General features: G+C 37.4%; 3 protein-coding genes across 3 annotated transcripts in view; 1 reads left to right on the top strand and 2 right to left on the bottom strand.

Moving 5' to 3' along the window:
* The window catches only part of Fam162a (family with sequence similarity 162 member A), a 32,097-nt gene extending 27,152 nt beyond the window's left edge, over window positions 1-4,945 (top strand). Inside the window, exons 4-5 of the mRNA XM_015486725.2 lie at window positions 2,740-2,863; window positions 4,687-4,945. Of these exons, the coding sequence (XP_015342211.1) occupies window positions 2,740-2,863; window positions 4,687-4,779 (217 nt within the window). The 3' untranslated portion in view covers window positions 4,780-4,945. The remainder of the gene's footprint in view (window positions 1-2,739; window positions 2,864-4,686) is intronic.
* A 2,307-nt stretch (window positions 4,946-7,252) lies between these two features.
* Window positions 7,253-13,385, bottom strand: Wdr5b (WD repeat domain 5B). The gene is made up of 2 exons (XM_015486869.2): window positions 9,398-13,385; window positions 7,253-9,021 (listed from the first exon to the last, which is right to left on the bottom strand). The coding sequence occupies exon 2, from the start codon at window positions 8,981-8,983 to the stop codon at window positions 7,991-7,993; it is 993 nt and encodes a 330-aa protein (XP_015342355.1). The 5' UTR covers window positions 8,984-9,021; window positions 9,398-13,385; the 3' UTR covers window positions 7,253-7,990.
* A 1,105-nt stretch (window positions 13,386-14,490) lies between these two features.
* Window positions 14,491-17,567, bottom strand: part of Kpna1 (karyopherin subunit alpha 1) — a 46,655-nt gene continuing 43,578 nt past the window's right edge. Inside the window, exon 13 of the mRNA XM_015486868.2 lies at window positions 14,491-17,567. This exon is cut by the window's right edge and continues 500 nt beyond it. The gene's annotated coding sequence lies outside the window, so the exon portion shown is untranslated.

The raw sequence follows: 17,567 nt of genomic DNA, 5'->3' as shown, positions 1-17,567 counted from the left end.
ACCAAAAAAAAAAAAAAAAAAAAAAAGTGCTAGAAAACTTATGTCTGTCAGATATTCCAAAGTAAGCTGATATTTAGCTTCATCTTCTAGTTACAGGAATGTGACTAAACAATAATGTTTACTTTTTTAAGTTTTTATATTTAATCTTGGTAAATCATGTTGATATCAGTGACAGTAACTATATATTCTACAAAATCCACTCAAGAGTTAGGCATAGAAGAGTTTCAGTGTAATACATTCTTTTTCTGAGAGGAAAAAAGAGTCCCCGCTGTCACTAACTTCCTTAAACATAGATTTGGCTATAATCCTGGACTTTTTCACTTCGTAGGTAATGGAGCACAGGGTCCTCCAACCCAGGGTTTCTCAAACTTAGCACTGTTAACATTTTAGGATGGAATATTCCACTATAGGGCCTGACTTGTGTGTTGGAGGATATTTAACAGCACCCCTGGCTTTTACCCTTTAGAAGCCAGCATCACTCCCTTAGCGGTGAAAAAGAAATCTCTAGATATTGCCAAATATCCCTTGGGTGTCAGAATCAATACCACTTGGCAACAGTGTTCCCAAATACCCTGACTGGTAGGCATCTTAGCCAGAAGGGGTTCTGAGAAGTACGTGCGTGCTCCTCTCTGGGCACCATCCTACTCAGAGATAGACTTCACACAAAGTTCCTGCAAGTTCTTTCAAGTAGTAAACTCTTCTGAGGCCTTCTTGTTTTCGTGATTGAAAAAGAACTGGGTTCATTGAGGAACTATTTTCCAGAAAGATAGTATTTATTTTCTCTTACAAAAGAATTTTAAATTTTTTAAATTTTTTACTTATTTATTTGAAATACAGTCTCACTGTATTGTCCAGACTGGTCTTGAACACCTGGGCTCAGGTGATCTTCCCATCTCAGCCTCCCAAGTAGCTGGGACTATAGGCTTGTGTCCCCTGCACCTAGCAGTAGAGCCCTTCTGCTCTGTCAGTCAGATTAGCACGTTATTTTCACTAGGGTTGTTTCAGCAGAAAAACCCTTGTCTGTGTTAGTTTAAGTGATAGTGTACTCTCCTGGAAAATAAGAGCACCCTAGAAATAACAGTGACATCATCAAGTTCTTGTCTGTGCTCTGATTTCTTTCTGAATATTCTAGCTGCTACACATTTTTCTAACTGATGGTGTATAGGCTTTGCTATGGAACACCTTCCCCAGCCTGCCCTTTAGTTGGTTCCAGGATCACCTCAGGTCTGAAATATTGTCTGTGAGTCACCCCAAAAGACTTTTTCCTGAACTCAGGCAACCATTTATCCTTGAGCTGGTAGTTCTGAACAGGTACTGCCTAACCTTATTGCTTCCTATGGGATGAATAACAATATCATGGCCTTATTTAAATGTATTTTACTTTTTTTTAAATGTTCCTTTACATGTAAAATATATCACTGTACATGAGGATCACAGCACTTCAGCGGGACATACCAATTAACATAAAATACAGCCAAAATGGGTAGTAGTGTGATCTCAGATGCTCTTGAGTAATTCACTGTCTTTAGAAGTTGTTCTTGGTTTCTACCACTGCAGGCCCAGTTTTGGTACCTAGCGAACTCCTTCCACATTGCTGCCTTGTAGTTCCCAGCTCATATCATATTTAAGGGTCCTCCTCCTATCCACCTGCAACATTCCAAGCCCTGTGCCTCCTTCCGAGCATTTTTTAAAAACCATTTCCCCATCTGATTTTTCAAAATAATTTGTGTTAAAGATGTGGGGGAGGAAAAGCTAAAAAGCACTCCAATTCCATCATCTAAAGATGATTACTTCCCTGTGTATACTTTGGAGGAGACCAGAAATTCTTTATCTCGGGCCCCCTTATGACTCCACATGCTGTGTGCCTTGAGATTCTACAGGCATCCAGGCAATAGAACCACTGTCTACCTACAAAATAACCAAGATAGAGTGGCTTTCTCTTTAGACTCTTCCATGTTATGCCCCTTGGCTTTCATCCAAGATGATGATCCAACCCCCAACTTTCTATTGGGGCACATGGGTGTACACTCAAGAGGACAGATTAGAAGAGCTACTATACTCCAGGCACTTGCCAAAGCAAACTTTCACTCAGTTTTAGCAAATCATTAGTTAAAAGATAAACATTAAGGGACTGTCACTTAAAGGATCTTTCTACAGGCTCAGATATTCTCAAATCTATTCCTAGTTCAAGACAGAGCAAAAAGACAGATTATATAGAGCACATTGTTTGACTTTCTCATATTGGTTTTTCTTTCCGAATTGTACTTTGTGTTGGAAGCTCACAGCAGTATCTATTACCAAGGCATTCTTCAATCACTATATCACATATTTTCTTAAGAACCCAAAGGAGAATCAGCTAATGGTTTCATTTTTAGTGTTGGCTGCTGGAAACCTGAGAGCCAAAATTGGGGCTCACCATAGCAAAAGTAGTTTAATGTGCCTTGCTGGTTTGGGGGGTTGGGTTTTTTTTTTTTTTTTTATTTTTGTTTGCTTTGTTCCTGGCTCTTTCTTTATTATTGTCTTCTTACTTATTTTGAATTAAATTTTTGTTATCTTGCTGTTAAACACATAAATGAGTTATGAAAATGGCCCATCCTCCCAAAGAATCTATGAGATCTCCAGTTCCTACCTCCTTTTTTAAACATTTATAGACACTTTACTTCTGAACTATGGTACACAGAACTTGATATTTTGCTGCAACTTCAGAAATAGAAAAGTTACTAACATTGTCTCTTGATCACATTGTATTATTAGGTTTGAGATGCTTGATGCTGCAAAGAACAAGATTCGGGTAAAGGTTAGCTATATAATGATCGCCTTGACAGTGGTAGGATGCATCCTGATGATTATCGAGGGCAAGAAGGTGAGACTGGGTTCCTCTGTGTCTGAATTCTCTTCACAAAGAACCAGGAGGAAAGCAGGGATTGACCCTTGTGTTTACTGACCAAGAAGAGGCTATTTTCTACACAAGAAATGATAGGAAACAAAAGACAAAGTGGGACAAACATGAGCTATTGTGTCAGGATAAATAGCAAGGCCTAATTTTGGCATGATGAAGAAATATTAGTTTTGTGTAAAAAAGTGTTATCATAGTTGTCATAAATAACATAAATAACATGAAACAAGAAATAGGACAGTGGCATTTTAAAGCACTTTGCATATTTATAAAGCACTGTCAGTACTTGGACTTATTTATCCTCACTATAACTGCCTTAATCATGATGAACATCTTATCATGATTCTTTATTTGAGGCTCAGCCAAATGTAGCCATGTTTAAGGACCACTGCTTCTAAATAGCACATAGGAATGAAAATCTAGAAATCTTTTTTTCAATAGATTATAATTAACAGCTATTGCTAATTGAATTCTTACTGCGTTCCAGATACTTGGCTATTATTGTCTCATTTGAACCTCACAGCAGCACTGTAAGATAGGTACTCATTTATAGATGAGGAAACTAGCCTGGAAAGCTTAAGTAACTTACCCAAGGCTACACAACTCCCTTATAACAGAGCTGCCTAATGGAAGTAGAGTAAAATTTTTCCCATTTATTGAGTGCTTACCATGTAGAAGGGTAAACTTTTAAGCTCATTTACTCACCATAATAATCCTCAGAACCTGAGATATAGTTTTCTTATTACTGTTTTTTAATAAAGGAAGAAATTGAAACTTAGAGATGCTCAATAATTTTCCCAAACTCAAAGTATCAAAGCAAAAATTTAGATCCAGATTTGCATGTTACCAAACCTCCTAGTATTTTATCTTATTAGTTATTTTTATATTCAGTAGTGCTGGTCAAAACTATCTTTTAATGTCTGGTACTATGTGTTACAGCTTCCATGTTGGAAGAGATGTCTTATAACTATTAACAGATACTAAAAAGATTCTTCTACACACCCATTGTTAACTATTTCCTTATCCTCAGTGACTTCAGAGTAAAAGGAAATGAACTTTTGGCTCTCTTTAGAGTCTTGCAGTTAAATGAAAACACTGCCCATTTTAAGCTGACCTCACAGGTGCACAAAGGGGCAAGAGTGCTGACCTAGGCCAAGTTCTCTTGAAAACACTGATGCTGTATCACTTCAGTTTTCCCTGTCTCCATCTTTGACCTCTCATGCATAGTTCTCAGATTGAAACCTTCAGAAGCTTCTGAAGAGGACATGTGGGTTTTCAGAATTCTCAGAAAAGTGCACTGCTTTTGTATATTTGTTTAAACTTGCTGAGTTTGTTTACTGCAGAAGCAAATATTTGGGATTTCTTTTCGCACCATCCAAGCCATATGTGCATGAGTTCCTCTCATGTTCTATACCATACTAATCTGTTTATGTAAGTAAGCTCCAGTAAGGAGCTAGAAGAGTTGGGAAGGAGAAATGTAGCAACAAAGAAAAGTAAAAGGAGAAAAAATGGAAATTGAGAAGGTACTTAATATCAACGAGAAGTGGAGAGGAAGGGAAGAAAAAGGGAAAAACAAGGGAATGAAAAATGTAAGGAAAAGAAGCTGCAAATCTATAGAAAGAGGCCAGAAAGGGAGAGGTATACACTAATCTTGTGCTTAGATAGGCTACTGTAGTCTGGAGCATCACAGGATATAGAACACGTGTGGAGGACCCTGCTGTCCTCACTGTAAGATAATGACATTCTCTTCAACTTGACATAATCGCCTGTTCAAATTTACTTCATTTTAGGCTGCCAAAAGAAATGAGTCTTTAACAAGCTTGAACTTAGAAAAGAAAGCTCGTCTCAGAGAGGAAGCAGCCATGAAGGCTAAAACAGAGTAGCAGAGAAGCATCCGTCCTGGCTGGATTTTGAAAATCCAGGAATAATGTTGCAGCAAGCCTGTATTTAAAAGGATATGGTGAGGCTCCACTTCATCACTATATGTTTTGCACAGACTCTTTCCCTATTTTCTGCTATAGATATACAAATAAATTTTCTTAAAGACTTGTTTTATGTTTTGTGGCTTTAATCCAAGTAAAATGCAGTCTCCCAGCTTTTTGGAAAAAATTTAAAAATGAGACAACTTACTTCAGCCTTAATATTAACTGTTAGAATCTGGTATCTGATTTATTACTTTTGTTCCCATTACTAAAGTGACTTCTCTCCAGCAGCCAGAATGGCTTCTCATTCTGTATTTCTCCCTCTGGTACTTATTTCTAAAGGGTAAGGAGGATCAGATGACATTGCCCAGGTGATTACAATGCTATGGTGCTTTGGGGAGGCTGGCTCTTGAGAAAGCCCTGAGAAGCAGCCAGACCTCACTGTATCTTTGGGATCTCAAAGATGAAGTTTCTTTGGAGAATATTATTTGAAAATGTTCTGGCAAGGTGATGAGAATGGTCTGGCCAGGAGTTTGGGGGACTTAGAAATTATAGCATCATGGATTTGCTGGGGGCCACAGCAGTCACTTCCTAGCTCCATGGATAATGGTTCCCAATTGATTCCTTTCCTGCTGCCTGAGAAACTAAATTCCTTATGAAAATCTCATGTTCTTATTAGTGTGAAAGATGAGCCTACATCTCATTTAGTTTTGACTTTGGGATGCCAAGTTGTCTCACTTACATATGGATGATGGTTTCTATGATAACCACTTCATTATTCTCAATATGCCTCATTAGTATTAATGGATGTCAAGTCAGTATAGTCATCCCAATGTGCTAGTTCTCCTCAGTTATAATAGAAATTAAAAAGTAATATATGCTGCTGTTTGGGAGCTTCGTTTAATAAAATGCTAGGTATAATCTAACACATTATAGCTTCTTAATCTGATGTTATCTGTTTATATACTTTATTCTAGAGAAGTCTGACTTTAGCTTCCTTTTAGATATCACTTGCAAAGTTATCAAAAAGCATTGTTGTTCTAGGTGTGGGGCTTGGGAGGCTTGGGAGGCTGAGGCTGGAGAGTTCAAGGCCAGCCTCAGCAAAATCAAGCCCCTAAGCAACTCAGTGAGACCCTGTCTCTTAAAAATCAAAATAGGACTGGGGATGTGGCTCAGTGGTCTAGTGTCCCTGAGTTCAATCCCTGCTGCCAAAATAAAAGCATTATTGTTTCTCATACATTTTAGAAGATTCATTTTTCTTGATTATTTTGGGACTCCTAAACCAGTGTTTTAAATTTGGGTAGATTTTAATGTAGTACTTCTTTTAAAAGTATTAACCTTTCTTCATAGAAACCATTTTTAACTGTTGAAGAACATTTAAATGTGATTCCTGTAGGTTTATTTTAATAAAAATTAAAAATGTCTCATTAAACTAATGGCTCATAATTGTTACCATTCACACAATCATTTCTCATTGTTATTCTCTATTTAATAACATACTAGGATTATTTTTTAGAAGTAGTTGAACATAATACCTTTGTTTTATTTTTATGTGGTACTGAGGATCGAACCCAGGGCCTCTCAAGTGCTAGGCGAGTGCTCTACCACTGAGCCACAACCCCAGCTCACTATGACTGTTCTTTATGGGTTAAATGTAAATTTCTTAGCCACAATTTCAGACCTGCCTCTAACACTAACACTATACTCTTCCCAATGTTCTCATATATCAACCTCTTTTTTTTTTTAAGAGAGAGAGAGAGAATTTCAATATTTATTTTTCAGTTTTTGGCGGACACAACATCTTTGTTTGTATGTGGTGCTGAGGATCGAACCCGGGCTGCACACATGCCAGGCGAGTGCGCTACTGCTTGAGCCACATCCCCAGCCAGATATATCAACCTCTTAACACTAATACCTGACTAGTAACTTATTCTTCAGAAAGCTCTCAGCACTCTACTAGTCACTATAATATATTCCTCAGAATTTGTCAAATACAATTTAATGAGCAATTGATGAGGTGCTATAAAATATAAAAGAAGCAAGACAGTTATGCCTTTATTGCTTTCAGTTAAAATTACTGTTGTACTAATTTTCGCTTAATGTCTAGATTTTTTTTTTTTGTATTTGTTTCATGTCTGCATGGTAGAAACCATTTTCTACTTTATATTTTTTACCTTACATTTCCTGCAAGCTTTGGTGAATAAAGTTAATATGTGTGGCTAGGGTTAGACACTTTTTAATCAATAATGATATTATTGGGAATTTATTACTAAAACCTATTGAAAGGAGGCAAGGAATAAAGGAAGCTGTGACATCACATTCATTGTCATTCATCAAACAGAATACAAAGGTGAATAATCAGCTCTGTGGGATCAAAACTTCCTGATCCCACAGAGCTCATTATCTGCTGGAAACATGGCCCATGAAAACATTATGACACATTGGTAAATAATGTATTTTGAGTTTTAGGAATTATAGAAAAAGCAAGAACATCTAATTCATCTGTCCACTGAGGTTGGAGGGAGACAGGCAGTGATGGCACAAGAAGTAACTTCTGTACAATGAGTCTGAAGTATGTGAGTTAATAGGTAACATCCTGAAGGAGTGCAGCCTCACCACTCAATGTAGCATACATTGCCATCACAAGATGGCACTATCTAATGAGGCAGAGGTCCTTTAATTAAAAAATCAGGACTTACTTTCCCCAACTTACTGACGTAATTCTATATACCGTTTCATGTTCCATCACATATCACTAAAAGTGCTGGAGGCACGTGACATGTATCTACAGTCTTCTTATTACCCACCCTAGCCTCATGCTCTTGTTCATTTGACCTCCCAAATCAGAAACTGCAAAATTTCTTGCCCACCTCAATCAGTCATGCTGTCTAATTGAACTATTTCCCAAGTAAACCAAGCCTCTACAAAAGTTACTAAGAGGAACAGAATAGAAACCTGTACAGGGACAAATATATCTGAGATTCCTAACAGGCATCAAGATTAGGAGTCAAAAGCCCCAGGTAGATTCTAGACTTGTCTTCGCAACTGTCTTGTCTTGTATTCTTGAATTATAAATCTGTAAGTCTTATAATTGAAGGTAATTTTTTAAAAGAAATAAAAACCATACCAGTTAGAAAACCATCTTTCAAATAAGTTTTTTGCTAACTTGGCTTTAGTAGTTATTCATCCACAGTTTAATTGTTTTGTCATTTTCTAATGCTGCTGATGCAATGATGTTTTCTGTAGGATGACAAGCAGCTGAGATCACAACATCTGTATGACCTTGTAATTTCTGCACAATCTCTTTAGTTTGAAGGTTCCAAATGTAAACCAGGTTATCCTCTGAGCCAGACACAATCCACTTTCCACCAGTAACTGAAAAACTGGCAAATATGCAGTATTTCTCATTCTTATGACCAGTGTAAGTCTTCAGGCATCTGCCTCTGCTGTAATCCCACAGTTTAAGAGTATTGTTCAAAGTTGCAGTGAGAATATATTTACCATTTGGAGAAAATTTTACAAAAGAGACAGGAGGGTTATCATCATCGACAAGTGTTTTTAAACACTGACCTGAAGCAGCATCCCAGATTCTACAGAGACCATCATAACTACCCGACACAATCAAGGACCCATTACAATTAAACTGAACAGCAGAAATCGGGTCAGAGTGAGCAGATAAAGTCTTGAGGCACTTTCCTGTTTTCACCTCCCATATTTTCACACACTCATCAAAAGATCCTGAAATGATGAGATTGGATGGCGGATTGAAATTACAGCAAAAGACGTAATTACTGTGTCCCCTCAGTGTTTTCAAACATTTTCCAGACCTCACATCCCATATCTTCAAAGTTTTATCATCTGAGGCAGAAACAAGAAGACCAGAATCTGATGACCAGGCAACATCTGATATTTCCAGATTGTGACCATATAGTGTTTTCTCATATTTTCCATCATATGCTCCCCAAATTATAATCAGTTTATCAGCAGAAGAACTTGCTAGCCATTTTCCATTAGGACTGAACTTAACTGATGATACTGCTGCCGTATGCCCCACAAGAGTAAGTTTGAGAGCATAGTTAGGTTTTTCAGGCGCTTCCTTGCTGTGACTGGCAGAAGAGGGAAGGGTGGACTGTGCCAAGGCATCTCCTGGTTCCCTCGTCGCCATGGCTCGGAAGCCCCAATAGAGTAGGTTGACGTCCGGCCCTAACCCATGCAGTAAAAATAAATAAATAAATCGCAATTTAAAAAGCACACGGTTTTAATTAATACGATTTCAGAATCACCAGCACGGCTTCTAATACTTAAGTCGCCCCTGTCAAATACTCGCGAATATAATCAAAAGGATTCTGGCGCTGCCGGCAAGCCCGGTACTAAAGTTGCGTGTTTGGTTAAGGTATAGGGCGGTCCCAAGCGGAGGCGGTGGGAGGGGTTGCACAAAACGTCTTATCAAGCGCCCCTCCCCCACCCAGCTCCGAAGGTTGGAGAACACAGAGCCACCCTTCCAGTCTTGAGGGACTAAGTACTGGAGGATGAACGGACCACCACTTCAAACACAAGCTTTCGTAAGTTAAAAACCTACGTAGCCACCGGAACTAGAGGCTGGGGATGCCAAGGTTCCTTCCGCAATACCAACAGCCAGCACCTCAACGCCGCGTCAAACAAGAGTGGGAGGGGAAGCTGGGCGCAAGGGCTAAAAGGGACCCGTCCCTCCCCCCAATCACGCCCGAACCGACGTGGCCAATAGGAGATGTCCGCCTGCGCCTGCGCCGCAATGTTAGTTTCCGGCCCTTTTCACTCGCGCCCCGCAAATTCAAATCCTTTCCTGGAAGGGTGGGAATCTTAACAGAATGTTTCCCAGACCTAATTTGACAGTTTGGGATTCAGTGGATCTTTTTTTTCCCCAAAAAAAGAATATGCATTTCTTTTTGAAAAAAATGAGTTTGTTGATGCCCCTTAGTCAAAGGCTTAGGCCCACCCTTGGCTCATAAATTACCCAAACTAGACACATTTCTGAAATGCGTGAAGCTTTGACCTACCCTTCGCCGGTGACTCTGTGCAAGCGCCTTCGCTGCAGATTGCTTTGGTTTTGCTCCTGCCTGGTGGCATTATTATGCCATATTGAATGGAGCAGAATTAATGCCCAGATTTTTTAAGATTTCTGGTTCAAAAAGTTTCCCCTCTAAATCTTTAGAAAAAGGATAAAGAATAAGTCTTGTTAGAGGTCTATAAGTCAATGGTATACTGGGAAAACCCAGCAAACGTTGGGTGAGCACTTTTGGTCTAAGAGTTCCTATTTCTTCAAAGGGGATTCAGAGAAGGACAGAGGTTGTTGCAATGGGGTAAGAAATGGGTAAGATTATTCTTAAATATGCTGTTGAGAGTTTCCCATAGTTTTAAGAAATTATCATGACCATGAAAGTATGTAAACTAGTTAAGATACCCTCTTAGCCAGGTGTGGTGGCGCAGGCTTGTAAACCCAGCTGCTCAGTAGGCTGAGGTAAGAGGATTGCTAGTTCAAAGCCAGCCTCAGCAAAACCGAGGCACTAAGCAATTCAGTGAGACCCTGTCTAAAATACAAAATAGGACTGGGGATGTGGCTCAGTGGTTGTGTGCCCGAGTTCAATAAAGTTTACAAAGAAACTGTAAACGGACTAGTTTCTCCATCCTTGCTTCTCCTTCATCCATCCTTCTCCTTGCTCAATTAGAAAGGAACTGAACATAGTTTCTTATGCCCAGCTCCTCCAGAGGTTGAAACAGGAGGATCATAATTTGGACGCTAGCCCGAGCAATTTAGCGACAGCCTGTCTCAAAAATAAAAAGGGTCAAAGCTGTAGTTCAGTAGCCCAGAGCCCCTGGGTTCGATCCTCAGTCCCAAGGGGTGCCTACCAGAGATTGAGGTAGGTGTTGTTCTGTGTAAAGGGTTTTCCTGGTAACCAAGCTAAAGTCAGGGGGCAAATACATTTCTCTGTGGAAAATTAAAACTCATTTGGAAACAAACGGTCTCCTATTGCGTACTTTATTAGACATGTGAAAGTTTTGCCTTTATAAAGCACAAAAGGCATACCTGGCTAACTTGTAATTCATTAACTATAGTAAAAACATCATTAAAACATTATTATTCATCTCTCAGTTAAGTTGCTGAAACTGGCCTCCAACTTGTGCTCTTCCTGCTTAGCTTCCTTAAGTCTAGTTTGCAGGTGTGTGCCACCAAACTCAGCATCTATTTCCATTTTTGTTAGCTCATTAAAAGGCCAATTTAAAAGCAGCTGAGATTAAAAAAAAAAATTAAGCTTTTGTTTCAAAGAATGTTAAGAAAAAATCTGTATTTCCCTAGTACATAATCACTGTTTATGTACTAGGGAAACTACTAAAACAGAAAAACTAAATTTGACAAAAGCTGAATTGAGTATTGGTGCTAGAATATATTTAATCCGCTACAGGAACCACAAGCATGAGGGAGAGGGACAAAATTAAGAATGTGTTAAGAGTATGAAGCCAATCAGCTGGGAGAGTGTCACAGGCCTGTAATCCCAGCAACAGGATTGCAAGTTCAAGTCTGGTCTCAAAACAAACAAACACACACACACACACACACACACACACACACACACACACCCACCCCTACCTGGGGATGTAGCTCAGTGGTAATCTGCTCCTGGGTTAAATGCCTGACACAAAATCAACCAATCAACCACAAAAAGAATTTTCTCCAAAATTTGATAAAACTAAATCCACTTTTGAGATCTGGAATTTTGATTTTTTACAAACAACATCAGGAAGCTGTGTAAAGATGATAAAGAATACAACTATGATTTTGGTTAATTTATTCATTAATCATTTTCTAATATTAACAACTAGTCCTAATGTTGTATGTAGTCTTATGAATTAAAACTAAGAATTTCAGTTTGAATTCCTTTGAATGAGGAAATTGATGGCTAGAGTGTGGAGGAGTAAGGAATACTGACACAAGTAAATCCAAAGTGCCAGAAATCATACTTTATGTGAGCTAAGAAAAGATTCTCTCACATTGTTAACCCCCCCCTTTTTTTTTTTTAACATTTTCCCTTAATTCTCATCAGACAGGTGATTTTAAATTTTCCTGCCCGTGGAAAAAAAGTTTCACATAAAAGTTTTACAACTTAAAGTCTCAAATCTACAATTGAAAGGTTTATTCCTCTTGCCCCTTACCAAATTGCAAATATTCTAAACAGAAATGTTGCCATGAACAGGGGACACTTAAATATTTAACATATTAAAATGACCCACTGATTTAAACTGGAACTGTCCCTAATAAACCAGTACAGTCACTGCTGACTTCAGCAGTCTCTTCTCATAAATCATTAACTTAATTTTGGAAAATTCCACTTTTTATATGGTAATTTACACCCAGGCCTGCCCAGGCTTCTCTCAAATCCTGTGCTATTCTCTTCCCACTGTGATCTTTTTTGAGTTTTCATTTTCTCTGTACCCATCACTTTATTTTAATAATCCTAAACCCAAATGGTAGATAAGGTATTGTGATTCTTACTATGGACCCTCCACTGCACTCTGCTGGTTTCCTCAGGTTAAGTGGATCTTGATAAAAAAAAGTCAAGAATAATTTTATTTTTTGCAAAAACATTAATGATCACAAAAATGGCCACATATACTGATTGGAAATTAGAGACAATTACTTTTCCAAAATTCAAGTGAAAGAGGGCAACAATCACCCAAGCTGGCTTTAGCAAATTTGCTTTTGTAAACTTCAGGTCATATTATGTTTTCTGAAAAGCAACTACATATAAAACAGATGTTGAGACACTTGCTTTAAGTTTTTAATCCTAGTTTCAAACAATCGCATAAAAGAGTTCCTTTGAATTTTCTTTTGTAATCGAGTACCCTTTACTAACATCACAAAAATGCATGTTCCTTCATTTATTTATTGATGTCTACTATGTGCAAGGCACTCACCCATGGCCTGACAGACTGCATTCAAGTACAAAGAATCATTACAGCCCTTCCAAAATCAGTGTTAGAACACTCTGAAAAAGGTCATGGAGTGGCCAAAATAAGGTAAACAAAAATACTAAGCAAAAATACAGTAAAATGATACCTCAAAGGGATGATACTCTTTTAGGAAGGACACTGTATTAAGTTCACATCCATGGCACTGCTTCAGGGAGTAATTCTTCTTCATTTCAAAGGTTTTCCTTTTCTGTCAACACCTCCCTGTATTTGCATTTGAATGGAAAATCTCCCAATTATGTTAGTAAATTCAAACTCAATCATTTCCTTTTTTTGTAGGGATTGAACCCAAGGGCACATAATCACTGGGCCACATCCCCAGCCCTTATTTTGAGTTAAGGGTTCACTAATTTGTTGGGGCCTAGCTAAATTGCTGAGGCTGGTTTTAAATTTGCAATCCTCCAACCTCAGCCTCCTGAGTGCTGGGGCTACAGGTGTATGCCACCACATCTGGCTGACATTTTTTTTTTTTTTTTTTTTAAATAAACCTCTGTTGTACTTGTCTTGATGTACAGAGTTTTAGCACCAAACGAGGGGAAAGATATTTGGGCTGAGTGGGCCTACAACACCAGACTGTATAAACTAAAAGCAACTTACACCAGATGGAGTTGTTCTAAGGGAGCCAGAAAGCCAATGATGAGGAAGTCAGGAAGAATGGTCCTACAAAATGGGTTTGCCCACCTGTGGCTCCTGAAAGTCTAGTTGTGGAGTTCCTGGGCACAGAACAGCACAACCACTGCTTTCTTTAAGACAGAACTTGGCAAGTCTTCTCTCCTCCCTTGGACATCCAGTATTTAAGGATTGTGACCATGGAGCAAAGTAATTTCTTATGTGTCTTATTTTGTCATGTATAATACAGTGATAACTATCCACCTCAAAAAGCAGTTGGAGGATTAAGAAAATGGGAAAGTCCTTAGCCATAACATAACAGATGCTCACATAAAGACAAAGTGCCTTTGCCTTGACACCTTCAGAAAAACAGACTTCTTTACCTACACTTAGTAAAAACAGAATGGAACTTCATCTAGAAGTTTACCTTTGCTTACCTCAAGCTTTCAGATGTATTTTATACCCAACATAATTTGATAATTTTAATTCATATATAAATACCTTACTTTACCAAACATTATTCTGATGCTCAGGTATCCATTCTTAAAACCTGCCCTCTTTGGGACAATAAAGCATGTTATATTTTTCACATTACAGCCTACTTACTGTACTTGTCTGATCTGGCTTTCAATTACTTTTTTAAAAATTAACTTTTTTGATAGGAAAAGATAATCTAAAACATTTCCCAAATGGGCAGATATTTACTCAATCTGTTCACTTAATAGAAGGAAATGGTCCTATTAATTTAGTATGTCAAAATACTTAAATTTGAGACTTTCACATATAGGCACACATATCTCTACAAATGAGCAAATCTGGAATGTAGGAGGTAGCATATAATGTAAGTTGAAAGCAAACAATGCCTCTTTCTAAAAGTGAGCCCCTTCTTTAGTGAACAGCATCCTAATACATCACAATTTCCAATTTACATAAAAAGCTTCAATCCCTAAAACAACTATAATGACTTGCCATTGATAAAAGACAATTTTCACTCAAGTAATAAATAGAAATAAATCCTTTGACCTGAAGAAAATATTTTTATAATAATGCCCCAAGATGGGGGATCCAACAGCCAAAATGTTTATTTTGAACTACAGAAATAATTTAAAGTTGCCTGCAGGTAGTCATTGACAAGAAGATTTAGTTGCCATATCTGGTTGATGAAATATACTTACATACTTTTTTCTTAGGCAAAAATCAGCAGCAACCTGGAATAATTCAGATTTATTAAGGGAAAACTGCTAATTTTTCCTCTGTAACAATAAGGCTGAAAACATCCCAGAGTCAAATCAGTTTTATCAGGTATATGAAGAAACAATCCTAGGACAACAGTCTTCAAAAGCAGTACTACTGACATAGGCAATAACTAAAAAGGATTTTGATAAGTGACAACATAGTGTTCTACTGAGAATTCTGTCTCCTCAATCTTTTCTTTATGTCCACCATCTTTACATTCCCTGGTATTTTTCCAATCAACCATTATCTATCTGCTGGTCCTTCAGATATCAGGTGCTTTACACCCCAAATTCTCTGAACACTTTTCTCTCCCCACCAAAGTTCTCATTGGAAAGAATATACTTTCAAAGTTTGAAGGAAGGGGTCAGGGGAGGAAAAACAGCCACTTTTCCTCATCAGCATATAAAACTAAAATGTTTCTTTTGTTGAAATCAATATACTTCTATAATGAGTAACACACTTTTGTGATAAAAATATAAGTCAAACTAAATAGAATCTTCCAGAGAAATAAAATAGGATTTACAATTACCCCTTAAAATGCCATTTCTAATATCAAAAAGGCTGATTTATCAATAAGTACAAGCACATGTGAATTATGCTGTGATATAACTTGAGTCAATTTCAATTTTTATACTTAAAAAAATAAAAGCTTTGTTCAGATCTTAAGGTTCATGAACTTTTAGGACCACAGCAAGGTAAATTTTTCTGTTTTAAACAAAACAGATCACATCAGTTAAATGGACTTTTTTTGTTTTAATTCATTCATTGAGACACCTGCTATTGTTAGCAAAAATTCCCACCATACACTACTCTTACTAATGTGGCAATACACTTGGTGTGCTTTATATTTTCCATTCAAATTGGTTTATAAAATGAAAAAAAAATTAACTATCCAATAGAAGATACATAATTCAAAACATCCTATAGAAATGACGTTACCAGTAATTTACAATTTAAAAAAACTCAGCCACAAAAAAAAAAAAAATTCAAAGCTAAAAATGAGATTTTTACTATGAATCAGTGCTTCTATTATCCTTCTGAAAGAAGTCATATTTTAATGTGATGTAAAGGCAACATTGAAAGTTCTTCTTTAAATTAACCACCTAATTTATCCCTAAAATTACAAAGAATCAAAGTCTTTTACAAGTCAAGTGCAGTAAACTAAAAAGTTCCTCAGCACAAAGCAGCACTAGAAAAAGTAACAGTATAGATGAGAGTTGACTAGTTTTGCTGTGGCTGCTCCATCAATAACAACAGACATCAGACGTATCCATCCCCGAGCACAGACACAACTACAGACTAGAGGCGAAGAATGCATCACTCTTGGCTGATAAATGTCCTTTGTCTTTGAATCTTTCTAGTTTGAATGAAGTGGGCTTTTTAAAAGTTTAAATCAGGTCACATAAGTTGGCTGTTTAAATAACATCATGATGAGGTATGAAAGCTCTGAAAATCTCCTACATTCAGCAGGATTTATCAGAGATGTATAATAGCTTGTCAGGGGCAACTTCCAGATAGATTTTACACTTTGGGGTTATGAATTCTAGAAGAGGATAAGTCTAAAGAGGTTTAAAAGGGTATGCTCTGAAACAGAAGTCAGCAACTTTTCCTTCAGAATTCATTTTGAACAGAATCATCATCAAAAAAATCTTCTCTGATAGTGTATCCCAACATTGAGTCAAGATGGCCAACTAGCACCGAGAAGTCGTATTGAACTCAGTTGCAGTTATCTTGGCAATTAAGCTTATATTTTCATTCCAGTCCAAGCACAAAATGTGGATCAGTGAACACAGTACTGGAAGCGCCATTTGCAGGTATAGACTGCAGTCATCATTAAATGAGTCAGAAGGTGGACACCATTTTTATTGGGGGTGAGGGTGGGAGTTGGTACTAGTAGACGAAATAAAATTATTAGGGAACAATGAGGTTATTAAAAAAAAAGATCACTGCCCTTATTTGAATTAAGCATGTCATGTTGAGAAAAATGGTTGTTTTTCTTAAGAATGCTACATTACAGGGATCATATATGCAGCCGGAGTATATCAGAATCAAGCTGCACTTGACTAAGAAAAAAAAATTCTTAAGTATTCTTTAAAATAATGTGTTATCTGCCAGTCACAGAGGGGGAAAGCACCTAGGGTTAACTCCAATTTACTGAGGACCTTGATCAGGACCACAAAGCCTGAAATATTTGTTGTAATGCAGAAACACAGCCTCTAGTCATCTGGGTTAAGTCTGAGAAAATTGGAAGGTTCAAGTCCTTTTATTTTTCCTCCTTATTTTGTAACTGAATTATAGGATATGTTTTTTGATTACTAAGAACTCTAAATCTTCATACCAGCATTAGAACTGAACCACTTCCAAATCCTAAGTCACACAAGACCAAAGAGAAGCAAAAGCCATACAAATTAATACGTGCTCCTCTTTTTCTGCTTTAAGGGAATCTGCAAACCAGTATCACATTTAAGAGTCAAAGTGTTAATTCTTCAGCATTCCTGACAACTAGAAAGCATTCACTGAAGGCTGAAGGTAAGGGAGTGGATGGTTTAATTTTAATATCTGAAGAATGGCGCCAATAGAGGAAAGAAAACCATCCAATCTTAGTAAGAATTAATGCAAATTTGGCTAGAAAAAGCCACCAGATAATCCAAGGGTTCACTGTGGAAGAACTCATGAAAAGTACTCTGAAGTGTACACAACAAGTCTAAACATCTCCCTTGTCACAAGTAGTTGTGTGAAATTCAAGATAAAGGTTTAGTTTTATCTTTTAATGTCAGTATTTGTTTCCCACTTTAAAGGGAATGAGGAAGAGTCCTTTTTTCTCCCCCACAAAAAAGGGAGCCACATTTATATATATATATATATATATATATATATATATATATATATATATATTCCCA

The sequence above is a fragment of the Marmota marmota genome, unplaced genomic scaffold, assembly GCF_001458135.2.
Source record: "Marmota marmota marmota unplaced genomic scaffold, marMar, whole genome shotgun sequence".
NCBI classification, from domain to species: domain Eukaryota; kingdom Metazoa; phylum Chordata; class Mammalia; order Rodentia; family Sciuridae; genus Marmota; species Marmota marmota.
Note: the sequence above shows the minus strand (reverse complement) of the source record. Positions and strands in the feature narration are given on the sequence as shown.